Raw genomic sequence first — 13,080 nt, 5'->3', positions numbered from 1 at the left:
CGGAATACCGATGCAGGCAAATCATCTGTTCTGTTACTATTGGATCTCAGCGCCGCATTCGACACGGTTGATCACAACATACTACTCAGCAGATTAGAGCAGTGGGCAGGGATTACTGAAACTATTCTTCAGTGGTTCACATCCTATTTACATGATAGGGATTTCTTTGTGTCAATCGGAAACTATCAGTCAGAACAAACCAAATTCACGTGTGGAGTCCCTCAAGGGTCAATTCTTGGACCACTCTTATTTAACATCTATATGCTTCCATTAGCTCAGATAATGGAACAGTATGACATCTCCTATCACGCCTATGCAGATGACACACAACTGTACATTTCTGTGTCCCCACATGATTATAGTCCCTTAGTCTCCCTGAGTAAATGCATTCATCAAATCAATGAATGGATGTGCCAGAATTTTCTCCAGTTAAATGTGGTGAAGACAGAGGTGATCATTTTTGGGCCAAAAAAGGAAAGGTCAAAGATAAGCAGGCAACTTAGCACAATGTCACTTACAGCTACAAATCAAGTCAGAAACCTTGGCGTAATGATTGACTCAGACCTAAAATTTGATAGCCATCTAAAGTCCGTCACTAAATCCGCTTATTACCACCTAAAAAATATAACCAGAATTAAGGGGCTTCTGACTCAACAAGACATGGAAAAACTTATGCATGCATTCATTTTCAGCAGATTGGACTATTGCAACGGTATATTTACGGGTCTTGATAAAAAAATCAGTCAGGAAGCAGCAGCTAGTACAGAATGCTGCAGCCAGAGTCCACACAAATACAAGGAAGCTGGACCACATTACACCGGTTTTGAAATCGCTACACTGGCTTCCAGTGAGTCAAAGGATAGACTATAAAATACTACTGCTCGTCTACAAAACACTTAATGGCCTTGGACCAAAATACATGCTTGACTTGTTAGATTCCTATGAGACATCTAGACCCCTAAGGTCGTCTGGAACCGGTCTTCTGCATATTCCAAGAACAATAACCAAGTAGGGTGAGGCAGCATTTAGTTATTATGCTCCTCACCTCTGGAACAAGTTACCTGAACGTCTGAAGTATGCTCAAACTGTTAGCTCTTTTAAATCAGGGCTAAAAACGCTTTTGTTTAGCACTGCATATCCATAACTGGCTATATATTTCAATCTACCTGCTTTCTATTCCTCTTGTGCTTATCTCCTGATTTCAATTATTATTAGTAGTAGTAGTTTTTGTTTTATTTTTATTTATTTATTTTTATTCCATTTGTGATTAAATGCGGTCTTTTGTCTTGGTTTTTACGTTGTATTGATTTAAATGTGATTTTTATGATCTTCATGTGATGTAAAGCACTTTGAATTGCCTTGTGTTGAATTGTGCTATATAAATAAATTTCCCTTGCCTTGCCTTACTGCTGGCGCAGCTCTGGTGTGTCGGCGCGACTTTCCTATTGGTGCGTTCGATGTGCCGACACAACGCTCCCATTGGTTGTAAATAGTTGTTGATTGCATGACATGGGTGAGTGCGGTGTGAATAAAGTATGCGTGAAATGTGAGCTTGACTCTTATGTTTCATTCAGGGAAGCACATTACCGCTGTTAATCCTTGCTATTTACAATCGTGGTGTCAGTTAACACACAAGTCTTTGTGGCTGCGAATCCAACCAATGCGAGCGTCGTGTTGGCACATCGAACGCACCTATAGGAAAGTCGCGCTGAAACAAAATCGCAGCGCTGGCAGTACTCCTAGGATTCATTCACATATGTATGAAGTAATATTTTACTTCCGTATTTAACTTCATACATTTGTCCCAAATAAAAATATTCAAAGCACTTGAAAACGTATGGATGGATTTATAGCAGTAGCCACGTTCGCGTCGTTGGTAATGCTCATTTTCAAATACCACACCAGAAGCGAAATAACTTCTTAGTTTATCAGTACCCTACCCTTTATGGTAGATTTCTCCATTCAGCGATGAGTGTACTTTTTGGTACCTACCTCTTCCGATTCCATAATGCAATATCATTTTTGGATTTGGATTTGTTGTTGTGTTTTTTGAATTGTTTTTTTTTTTTTTTTTTTTTTGTTATGTGATTTGCTGTTTTGTTTTATTATGTGATTTGCCTTTGTGTTTTTGATTTGCCATTGTGTTTTGCACTTCAAGGCCACCGTATAGACAAGTTTTCTGAACGAAACATAGGCAGCGCCATGTTGGAAAATCTCTGTTCCGAACGTCTGGTTTAGACAAAACATCATGAGTTGCAATTGGAGTTAGCAGTGTCTTGACTAAGTCAAAATCAAATCAAATAAACCCACTGATTCTCCAAAAATTGATTTAGCACAACGTAAACGAGGGTCTGGGACTTTCTGTGCTGTGCGTGGCTGTGCGAAGTCCTGGAAGCACCTAAGTATATAGTTAGAGGAGGGGAATGTTTTTTATCACCAACCAGCTGCAAAGTGCACTGTGGATGTAACCAGCTACAAACGCCTGACATCCGAAACCAGCAGACAATATATCGAGAATGTGGATCACTTCTTTAAACTCTGACACCAAAAGATTATATGTTTGTTCTTATCACTTCGTTGATAAGAAACCCACCAATGAACATCCTTTCCCGAAACTTTGTGTTGTTGTAGTAGCAGCTACAGCAGCAGCAATTGTTGTTCTATAAAATTATCAAACTTCATAAGTAAGCAAAGGCAACAAGTCATTTCATGTGCCAGATTTTAGGTTTCAAATTTTTGGAGAACATACAGTACTTTTCATAACACAGCGGCATGAGGACTACACAAACGCCCGGGACCCGCGATACATGTACAACCTGCAGTTTCAACATCCCCTTCCTTTGTTACCAGCACCCATGCTTTGTGGTATGGAGCATTGAGGCACTGGCTTAGTTTCACATCCGCCTTCCTGATGATAAAATTCCTGTGTTCGTGTATGACGACAGATCCTGTGCAGGTACAGGAATGCCTCGGAGCTTTTCTGGTTCCTGATGGCGTTTCCATTTATTGCCATAGAATCAATAACATACGATAATATTTTACTTGTGGTCACACTCGGCCACTTCTTTGTTATCTTCCCATGTCGAAATGGCAGAAGGATACGGTATTCCCAAATCGTGTTTTTTCCAGGTTTTTTAGTGAGAGATGCCACTCCAGCGCCATTAAAGTCGATGGTAAAAAACTTGAAAATGGGAGTCGCTTGCAGAAATGCGGAAGCACCTCAGAAACTTGTCTATATTTGTATACCGGCGTGTATTGTACAGTTGTGTTGAATGCATGCATGTTTATTTGTTACAGTTTTACACACTTAAATTAATTCATCTAAAAGCAAGAAAAGACCAAGCCTTGTGTTTTATTGGAGGACATACAATGTTAGCTGGCTGTCGGTCAGTGCACAATGAAACGCGCTGTTATGGGCAGTACACTTATAAATACTTTTTTTTTAATGATAAAGACTAACAAAATAATCCAGAAATACAATGGCATTGCCAAAAGAAACAAAAATAAATGTTTTATTTTCCTTAGCACTCCAGAAAAAAGAGAAGGAGGAAGTACTGTAAAAAGTTCAGTCCGCTAACATGTTTGGAACTAAAAAGAAATAAATACAAAATTCGGTATTGGATTGGGACTCTGTATCAGCAGATTCTCAAAATCAGGTGACTCAGACTCGGGTGCAAAAATATGCAATCGCAAAATCCCTAGTTACAAGTGATAAAGAAATTTCCTTTTTGAACTGCTGAATTCAATTATCTCCCTAGCTTTGTCTGTTTGGCAATCTGAATACTGTATAGATCCTGGGATTATTTATTTGGATAAATGAGCCTGTTTGTTAATGGTGACTTAAATGATAGTTAAAAAACAATATTGTTAAATTGGAAAAATGAACAAAATATTAGACCAAACTAATGGCTCAATCTAGTCATGAAGCACATAACAATGGAAAAAAATATACGCGAAACAGACTAGCCAACAAAAAAATGTCAACATTCAACCTGAATAATGATTCTTTCATGCCTGCGAAGGAATGCCATAACAAAAAAGTTGTTTAAATATTGTGTATTTCTTCACTAGTCCCTACCACATATCGATGGGTTTTCTGTTCCTGAATGGTCTCACAGTCCCCTCTATTAGATGCCCTTGTCGTCAAACAACTACAATCCCTTCCGCATAATTTACACTGATGTACTCTGAGTCCTCAGGATAATTATTATTATATAATTATAATTATTATTATTTGCCATTCCAGATAAAATGCAAGCAGACGGAATCTCTGAAGATGAGAAACCTTCTAAACTCCCTGGCAATGTTATAAAGTCAAATGTGGCTGCCACATGCCAATGCCCATGCCATAGCAAAGACAGATGGACCTCAAATGCCACATCAATAAAGGGTCATCCTACAGTGCCACACTCAACAGGGATCTCAGCACAGCTACATACCAAATATGAGACTCGTATGTATCTTACCTAGTGTGTAACCAATGCAGTGGCTTGTACTAGTTCCTCTCCATAATGCTCCTTATTTCTAATCTTTATTTACTATACTGGTCTCTCAGCGCGTTTTGCTCTTAATAGTCAACAATGGCATGTTTTGCACTTAATAGTCAACAAAGTGCTAGATTCGATCTGATTAATGTCAGTACACCTTCAGTTTATGTATCAATGCTGTTTAGTTTTTCTGGCGCTAATTCATTAGTTGAACATGGATGGTGTCCCATCTAATAATTAAATGTTTGTGCTGCACAACATGTTGTTTCATTCTTTTGATTTTTACACTGACACAAAAGTCCAGATAAGAATTTCCAACTCCTGAGCATGGGACTCCTTAATAATAAGTAGCGTAACTGGATGTATGCGAAAGATTTAAATATAGTTGATTGTGCACCCTAAATCTTTAGCTTGCTTGCTATGAATACACAGCATGTCAAACATACTCACTTCAGTTTCAATGTGTTTCAGCCAAGTCGGTTACCAGAAAAGGGTTACCCGACACTCTGGGTGAGAGAATCCAGTTTTCCGACAATGCTGACCAAGACAAAGCAGATTTCTTGCCTAAGAGGAAACGCATTCGTGCTGCTGAACCGAAGGTAGAATTATTTTTAGCAGAGGTTGAAGGCCTTTCAAGTCGCTTCTCATGTGGTTGTTTGAATGTACACTATCATTTGATGTACCTCCGTTATTCGAGTATCAATACTGTATGTACCTCGGTAGCTATTGAAGAAGAAAAAAGTCTGTTTTCTTTTTTTGAAGGTTCTTTTATACTCTTAACGAACAAGGGATGATGACACACAATTCAGAAACAAAAAGAAAGCAATAATCACCTAAAATAAATACATGAAATACAATTAAAAACTTGCCGGCCACGACAAACGTCCCCGGGAGCCCCCCAAGTAGATCAGTCCTGAACCTTCGAGATATTACAGTTTATATATGTCATTATGCCAGGCGGCGGGCTAGAGACAGTTCTTTGTTAAAAAAAAAAAAAAAACTGGATAAACACTTGTGAAGAAAATGTGGCTATAACCTTGGACAAGACTCCTTGTGATCAAAACAGTACTCGTGTGGACATTAAATGATTGTGTGACGATATGAAATGAACAGATATGTTTATGTGAATAAAAGGAAATTTTGAACACCCTATTTTGCTATTTTGCAAATTCTCCCACTTAGAAATCATGGAGGCGTCTGAAATTTTCATCGTAGGTGCCTGTCCACTGCGAGAGAGATAAAAAGAAAATTCCAGAAATCGCAATGTATGATTTTTTAATACATAATTTTTGTTAATATTTGTGTGATACAGCTGCAGATAAGTATTTGGACACCTGAGAAAACGGATGCTAAATTTGGTACAGTAGCATTTGTTTGCAATTGCAGAGGTCAAACATTTCCTGTAGTTTTCACCAGGTTTGCACACACTGTAGGAGGGATCTTGGCCCACCCATCAGTCAGGTTTCTGGGCTGTCACTGAGAAACACGAAGTTTGAGCCTCCTCCAAAGGTTTTCTATTGGGTTCAGGTCTGGAGACCGGCTTAGCCATGCTAGAACCTTGTTACGCTTCTTACTGGGCTACTCCTTGATTTTCCTGGCTGTGTGCTTCGGGTCATTGTCATGTTGGAAGACCCAGGCACGACCCATCTTAAATGCGCCGACTGAAGGTTTAGTTTAGTTTAGTTTTATTCACACATCGTATCATGGTACACACATGAACATGGTCATATATACAAGCAGTTCATCTGACAAGATGTATGAAAGGGACGCTCCGAATAAGCTATTTAAAGCTTTTAAGGAAGGAGGTTGTTCCCCAAAATCTCATAATACAGAGGGTACCCTTCCTGTCCCATGCGCAGAAAAACGTTTGTTGTTTTTGGACAGCTCTATGGTCTTGACAATGTTACAAGCTTGAGTATTACTCATTGCATGGGGTGGACAGGTGTCTTTATGCTGCTATCGACCTCAAACAAGGGCATCTGATTCAGGATAATACATGGAGTGAAGGTGGACTTTTAGTAGGCGGACTAACAGGCCTTTCAGGGTCAGAATTCTAGCTGATAGACAGATTTTCAAATACTTATTTGCAGCTGTATCACACAAATAAATTGTCGAAAAAATCATGCATTGTGATTGATGGATTTTTCTTTTTAGATTATCTGTCTCACAGTGGATATGCACCTACAATAAAAATTTCAGACTACTCCATGATTTCTAAGTGAATAGAACTTGCATAATAGCAGGGTGTTCAAATATCTATCTTCTTCACTGAATGTACACTATGTTCTAAGGGGCAATGCAATAGAACCGCTGAACTATTTTCTTAAGTTTCCTCTTTATTAATTAGTAACTTTATAGTACTTTCTGCTTCCGCCCGTCACCAATGCCTTGATGTGCGCTTCAGAGAGACTCTTAATTTTGAATGTATTTGGCTCTTTATTTTTCAGAAATTGGGTTTTATATAGGGATGTACTGAAAGCAAAATTGCTGGCTGAAACCGAACTTTGGGAACACTTGGCCGAAAAATACACTTGCAAATATTTAATTTTTGATTTCACATTGTCAAAAACTATTTTATTTCATTATTTTCCGATGACTGCCCTTTTCCTTGGCATTGGTTCTACGACCCTGGAGGCTCGAGAAATTTAGTTTGAAAGGTGCGGATTCTGAAACCCCATGGGAGGGTGCGGTAGCGGTTCTAGGTTTTTTCTGAAACGGGCCAAGAAGGGGCCCTGTGCAACCTTCAGGGGCCAAGTGTCGCTGCCATCTTTGTTCAGTGTTTTGGTAAACAAGGCTATATGCAGCTTGTCCTGCATGAGGCGGTAAAAACATCTGGTAATAGTGACTACTGGTAAAAAACAGTCAGCTTTGGAATAATTCAAATTTAATCATAACGTCTGCAAGTAATTATAAAATATAAAAATATGAATTTAATAACTTTTTTGAAAAGTAATTTTAAACACAAGAGTAGCTTTAATATTTAACATGCTCTCGAAACAACATTTTCTCATTTTCACTTCAGAAAAGGATTCGCCAAGGCTTTGTAATAAAATGGGGACCGTGACACTTAAGGGGCCATTCAAATTAGAGAGGGGGCCAGTGCCCCTGTGGCACCCCCTTATATCCACCATTGGCAGTGTGCGTACCTGGCAGCAGTGAGCGTTGGCGATATCATAGCATTCTGTTCGGTGAAAGTAGACACATACGTCACGACAAATTTGGAACACTCGAAAAAGGGGTCTCACACCTCAAACGGCTAAGCTAAATGGGATCTCGATGTACGTTTGTGTGGAACTGTATTTCAGAACAAAATACTATTCCGTTTTCGCCGAAACTAGTAAATCTCTTTGCAAGGCTATTACAATCCCTCCTACTACTCACTAGCGCGAGGCAGATTGTTGATTTTAGCGACTCATTGTGTTTTTGGTCATTTAAAACTGAATTTACCGTGGATAGGAACATTTTCTCGGCTGTCCCATTCACCATCTGTGTTGTTGTGGAGACCACTTCCGATGCGCAAGAGTGACGTTGCTCGTTAAGAACACGTCACGCAAATAAACAAATCTGATTGCACGGACAATTTTGTTTGGGGCTCGAGAGGACAAGAGAGAGGAGAAGCTAATTAGTGCTCATCCAGGTATTTATATCTCGGACGCAGGTGCTCAGTTTATCCACTTGCCTGATCTGCTCAGGTTTAATTGATACAGTTGTGTGTCGTCGGCGTAACAATGAAAGTTAATGCTAGGTTTTCTGATGATATTGCCTAAAGGAAGCATATACAGCGTAAACAAGATGGCCCCGAGGACCGACCCTTGTGGCACACCATAACTAACTCTAGAGTACGGTAATGATTGCTGGTTTACATTGACAAACTGGTACCGATTAGATAAATATGATTTTAACCAGCAGACGGCTGCTCCTATAATGCCTACGTCACATTCTAGTCTCTGCAATAAGATATTATGGTCGATTGTGTTGAAGGCTGCACTCAGGTCCAACAGAACCAGGATCGAGACTAATCCATCGTCAGCGGCTAGTAACAAGTCGTTAGTTACTTTGACTAATGCAGTTTCAGTGCTATGATGAGCTCAAAAGCCAGACTGGAAATGTTCAAATAAACTATTGTTTTGTAGGTGCTGACAGAGTTGTTTAACTACCAGTCTTTCAAGGACTTTGGAGAGAAAGGGTAGATTAGAGATACAGTAGGTCTGTAATTGGCCAAGGTGTCAGGATCAAGACTAGGTTTTTTCAAGAATAGTTTAATAACTGCATATTTAAAGGACTGTGGCACGTGTCCAGTAACTAATGAGGTATTTATTATATTTAGGACAATATCAATAGTTAGAGGCAGGGTCTCTTTAAAAGGTTTGGTTGGAATTGGGTCTAGGAGGCACATCGATAATTTGGACGACGTAATGATTGAAGATACATCGATTTGGTCTACAGTGGTGAAGTGATTTAATATTATAGAGGGGTTTATAGGAGATTCTGAAATTTCAGTCTGCGCTTTATCAGACCTAATAGTTGGAAGTAATTCAGTTATTTTATTTCTAATAGTTGAGATTTTATTGTTAAAAATTTTTAGGAAGTCGTCACAGCTAAGAGTGGGTGGGATATAAGGTTCTACTGAGCTGTGACTGTTTGTCAGCCTTGCTACAGTGCTGAACAGAAACCTAGGACCATTCTTATTTTCATCTAATAAGGATGAATAATATCTGGTTTTACTCTATAACTCTGCGCCCGGGCCCCCACTCTGAAGTGTCACTTTGGGAGACTAAGTTTGACGGCCACGTTTCGAGTTAAGAGAGCAGCACCATCCCAAGTCGGATAAATGCCGTCTCTGTGAACGAGCCCGGGCTTCCCCCAGAACGCACGCCAATTATCAGTAAAGACCATGTCGTTTTCTGGGCACCATCTAGACAACCAGTGGTTAAATGATGAGAACCTAGAGTACATCTCATCATTGACCAAATTAGGCAGAGGCCCAGAGAATGCTACTGTATCAGTCATCGACTTAGCAAGCTTACACACCGAAGCTACGTTTAATTTGAGCATCTCAGACTGTCTCCGTCGGGCGTCGTTACCGCCTGCGTGAATCACGATACGGCGGAACGTCTTCCTACTCTGCTTTAACAGCCTGATGTTTCCTTCAATGTCACCGCGTTTGGCCCATGGGTAACACCTGACAGACACTGCCGGGTGCTTCACGTCTCTAACTATGGAGGTCCCAATTACGAGAGTGTCTGGTTCAGCCAGTGTGTCGCTGAGGGGATCAAACCTATTGCTGACGTGAAGCTACTGGTGGACTAAGGTTGTGCGTTTACCACTACGCTTCCCCCGTACAGTCACAAATCCGTCCTTAAATTCCCACAGCTGCACTGGGCTGTCTGGTGGGCTAACTACGCTAGCATTCCTACTACTGCAAGCACGACCTGCGGGCCCTGCTACTACTTGGCTATAGCTCGGATTCGCTCTCGTCTCTAGAGTGCAAGGCCGTGCTTCTAGCTCAGAAACCCTGGTCTCCAGCCCTGAGACTAAACTACACTTCCTACAACTACTTCTATCCTCGACGAAGGAGCCAGGGTGCTCGCTATACATACAGCACACTGAGCAGAAAAGACTGGAGGGAGAAGGCAGAGGGCTAGCCATGGCTCGGATAAGCTAGGCTAGCAACATAGAGCTAGAGAGGAGAGAGCTGAAGAGGAGAGTAGAGTAGTTTTAATCCACGAGCAGGCGTTTACGCTGTTAAATCATGGGATAAAACCAACTGAGGAGCACTAGGAGTTTAGCGACTGGGAGAATAGCGACTAGCAGCAGTGCTAACAAACAATACACTCACTGGATGTAACGTCACTGGAACAGCAACCAATACTTACATGTGATCAGCAAAGATATTTCTGATTGGTTCAAATTAGAGCTGTCCCGACTAGTCGACATAGTCGACGTCATCGATGACGTAAATCCGTCGACGAGCACAACATCCCGTCGACAGTTAATGAAGGGTTAAAAAAATATATGCGTGGAAAGTTAGAATGTCGGATGCTCTGTTTGCAAGCGGGGAAAGCGGCACAAAGCCAAAAAAAAGCGCACCAGAGTGTCCAAAACATTGCCTTATTTCAAAAAAACAAAGGAGAGTACACTCTTCTGTCCTGTCTCTTCAATGCCAAGCTTGGCTGCACGTCGGCCGTGAATAAACACCTCAAGCGCCTTCACGCAGTTTGTAATTTTTTTTTTTTTTTTTTTTGTACACCAGAGGGTGCTGTCGCCTTACTAAATAATAATGTTTCATTGACAATGGGCCTATAAGTGCTATTAGTATTGTTCTTAATGCTAATTGAAAGGTTTATTTCATGTTATGGTTTATTTTATGGTATAGGAAATTATATAAGGTTAAAAGGTCATAAATATATACAGTATATACAGTGATTGCACTCAAGGGAGAGATTGTCAATGATAAGGTAATAAATTAAGGTAAAGGCAATTCATATAGGCAATTCATTGATATATAAATAAGGTTTAAAAGGAAAAAGGTGAAAAGTTTTTGTTAATTTCTAATTGTGTTGCTTTATTTGTGTGCACCGTAGCTCTTACAGTGTGTTTACATCAAGGATGGAATAAAAGTTGTAAACCATCAGTTTAAGAGACCATCTTTTCAATCGGGATGCTACACTAGTTAATTCTATCAGCATTTGAACTCATTGTTTATTTGTGATTTATTATTGTTATTTACGTGTTTATTTGTATTTTAATAAATAATTTGAGTGTTCCAATATGTTTTTTGGGAATTGATAAGCGTCAACAAAAATTTCATTGCTAAATTAGTAAAAAAAATAAATAAATAAATAAATTAATTATTAGATTAGTCGACTAATCGTAAAAATAGTCGGCTGACTAATCGGGAGAAAATTAGTCGTTTGGGACAGCCCTAGTTCAAATGCACATGTTTTATGGAACAGCAAAAAGAAAAAAATAACAAAGCTTGTTGAATTGATACGATAAAAAAGTGCCATGCAACAGAAAATTGATCAGCTCTTTAACACTAGAAAACCCAGCAGAGGCCGACCTGGCCTTTCCCAAAGACAAATACTCCTGAGATTCCCAAGCAATTGCCGATTTAGCCTCTCCTAAAAAATCCAGAGGTGGCCCAAATGACCCAAGTGGTTTTGAATTAGCAAGTCGTTGTCCGACAGACAGCAACCATTCATACGTAAATGCGACCACTAGACATACATTGTGTTAGAATGCGCCCCAAACGGAGGGGAACACACCATGGTTGCACACTTCATGTGATAAGTTTTTGTCAGTTCAAGTCAAGCTACATTTATTAATTTACGTTTATTTATGTTTTACGTTTTTTACAATTTTTTACCTCACTTCTAGACTCCACACAGAAAAACAGGAAAAAAATGGCCCAAATGTGTACATGGTTTTGCAAAAAAGCGCTTTAGAACTGATATTTGAGTTTAAAGCAGGATCATGTCTATAGTTTTGAATGACTGGATCACAGGCATGGAGCATGAATTGTGGCCATTTTGTCTGAAGTTAGTACAAGAAAATGTGTGAAAACCTTTGAGAAAAACAGAAACAGAATTTGTGTCATGAGAAGGTGGAAGGGAGCGGCCCTGAAAAGTTGCTTTGAACACACTGAAACAATGACTGAATGTCCTAATAGTCCTAATTATTATGAAGGGGATATTTACTGCACAGTGTTGTCAATCTTAATTCAAAAAGTAATTGGTTACAAGTTACTAAATTACTTTTTGGGAGAAGTAACTCAGTTACCTCATTGTAATAGTAATTTGTTACTCAGCAAAGTAACTCATGTTACTTTTCATGTTCTACACGTTATTACAAATATACATTATAGAACATATTTCACATCAACGATGTTTATGTTAACTGATTCAATTGATTTTTTCATTCCTCCCCAAAAACATAGGTCAGGCATTTTACATTTTTTTTTCAGTTCACCTATATGTGTGTCAGCGGTATAGAATCAATGTCATGGTAAATGGTAAAATATCACAGGGACCTTGATTACCTGCCACTGAAAATAAATGGGAAATTTGTTTTTATATACTGTATATTTGTTTAAATTCTGATACAGGACATACCATCTTCATGATAAGTAGGATTGAAAATTCAACATTCAGTCATTGTTTCAATGTGTTCAAAAGCAACTGCCAGGGCAGGTTCCTACCCCCTCCTCAATTATTTATTTTGAGTCCTGGACTGGCTAATTAATAAGTCTCACCAAGAAAGAAAGGAACAATATGTATGGCGATCCTTTCCTAAGGTGGTAAAGTGACCAAGTGTTTATTTAGTGATAACAGATCAATTGCATTTGAAAAAAAAACAATCTACTGTATATATATTTCGAAAATGTATAGTTGAAAGTACTATGACGTAGAGCAGGGCGGTAAACCGAAAATTTACCGTCACCGAAATTCTTAACGATGACCGACGTAATTTTGACCATGTCGGTAAATTCGGTAAATTAATAAAACAAGAAAATATAGTCTTTTCATCCCGCTTTGATTCTGTTGTTCGTCTATGTTCATTCCCCTTTAAGAAAGCAGTGAATGTGCTGACG

General features: G+C 39.3%; 1 protein-coding gene across 2 annotated transcripts in view; it reads left to right on the top strand.

The window, feature by feature from the left end:
- Nucleotides 1–13,080, top strand: part of brip1 (BRCA1 interacting helicase 1) — a 152,716-nt gene that overhangs the window by 24,825 nt on the left and 114,811 nt on the right. For both annotated transcript variants that reach the window (XM_057838714.1, XM_057838713.1), the window contains exons 3-4: nt 4,247–4,453; nt 4,959–5,086. In XM_057838714.1, the coding sequence (XP_057694697.1) occupies nt 4,247–4,453; nt 4,959–5,086 (335 nt within the window). The remainder of the gene's footprint in view (nt 1–4,246; nt 4,454–4,958; nt 5,087–13,080) is intronic.

Source organism: Corythoichthys intestinalis, chromosome 6 (genome assembly GCF_030265065.1).
Source record: "Corythoichthys intestinalis isolate RoL2023-P3 chromosome 6, ASM3026506v1, whole genome shotgun sequence".
Lineage (NCBI taxonomy): Eukaryota > Metazoa > Chordata > Actinopteri > Syngnathiformes > Syngnathidae > Corythoichthys > Corythoichthys intestinalis.
The sequence above is the reverse complement of the archived record's forward strand: the minus strand, read 5'-3'. Positions and strand labels throughout refer to the sequence as shown.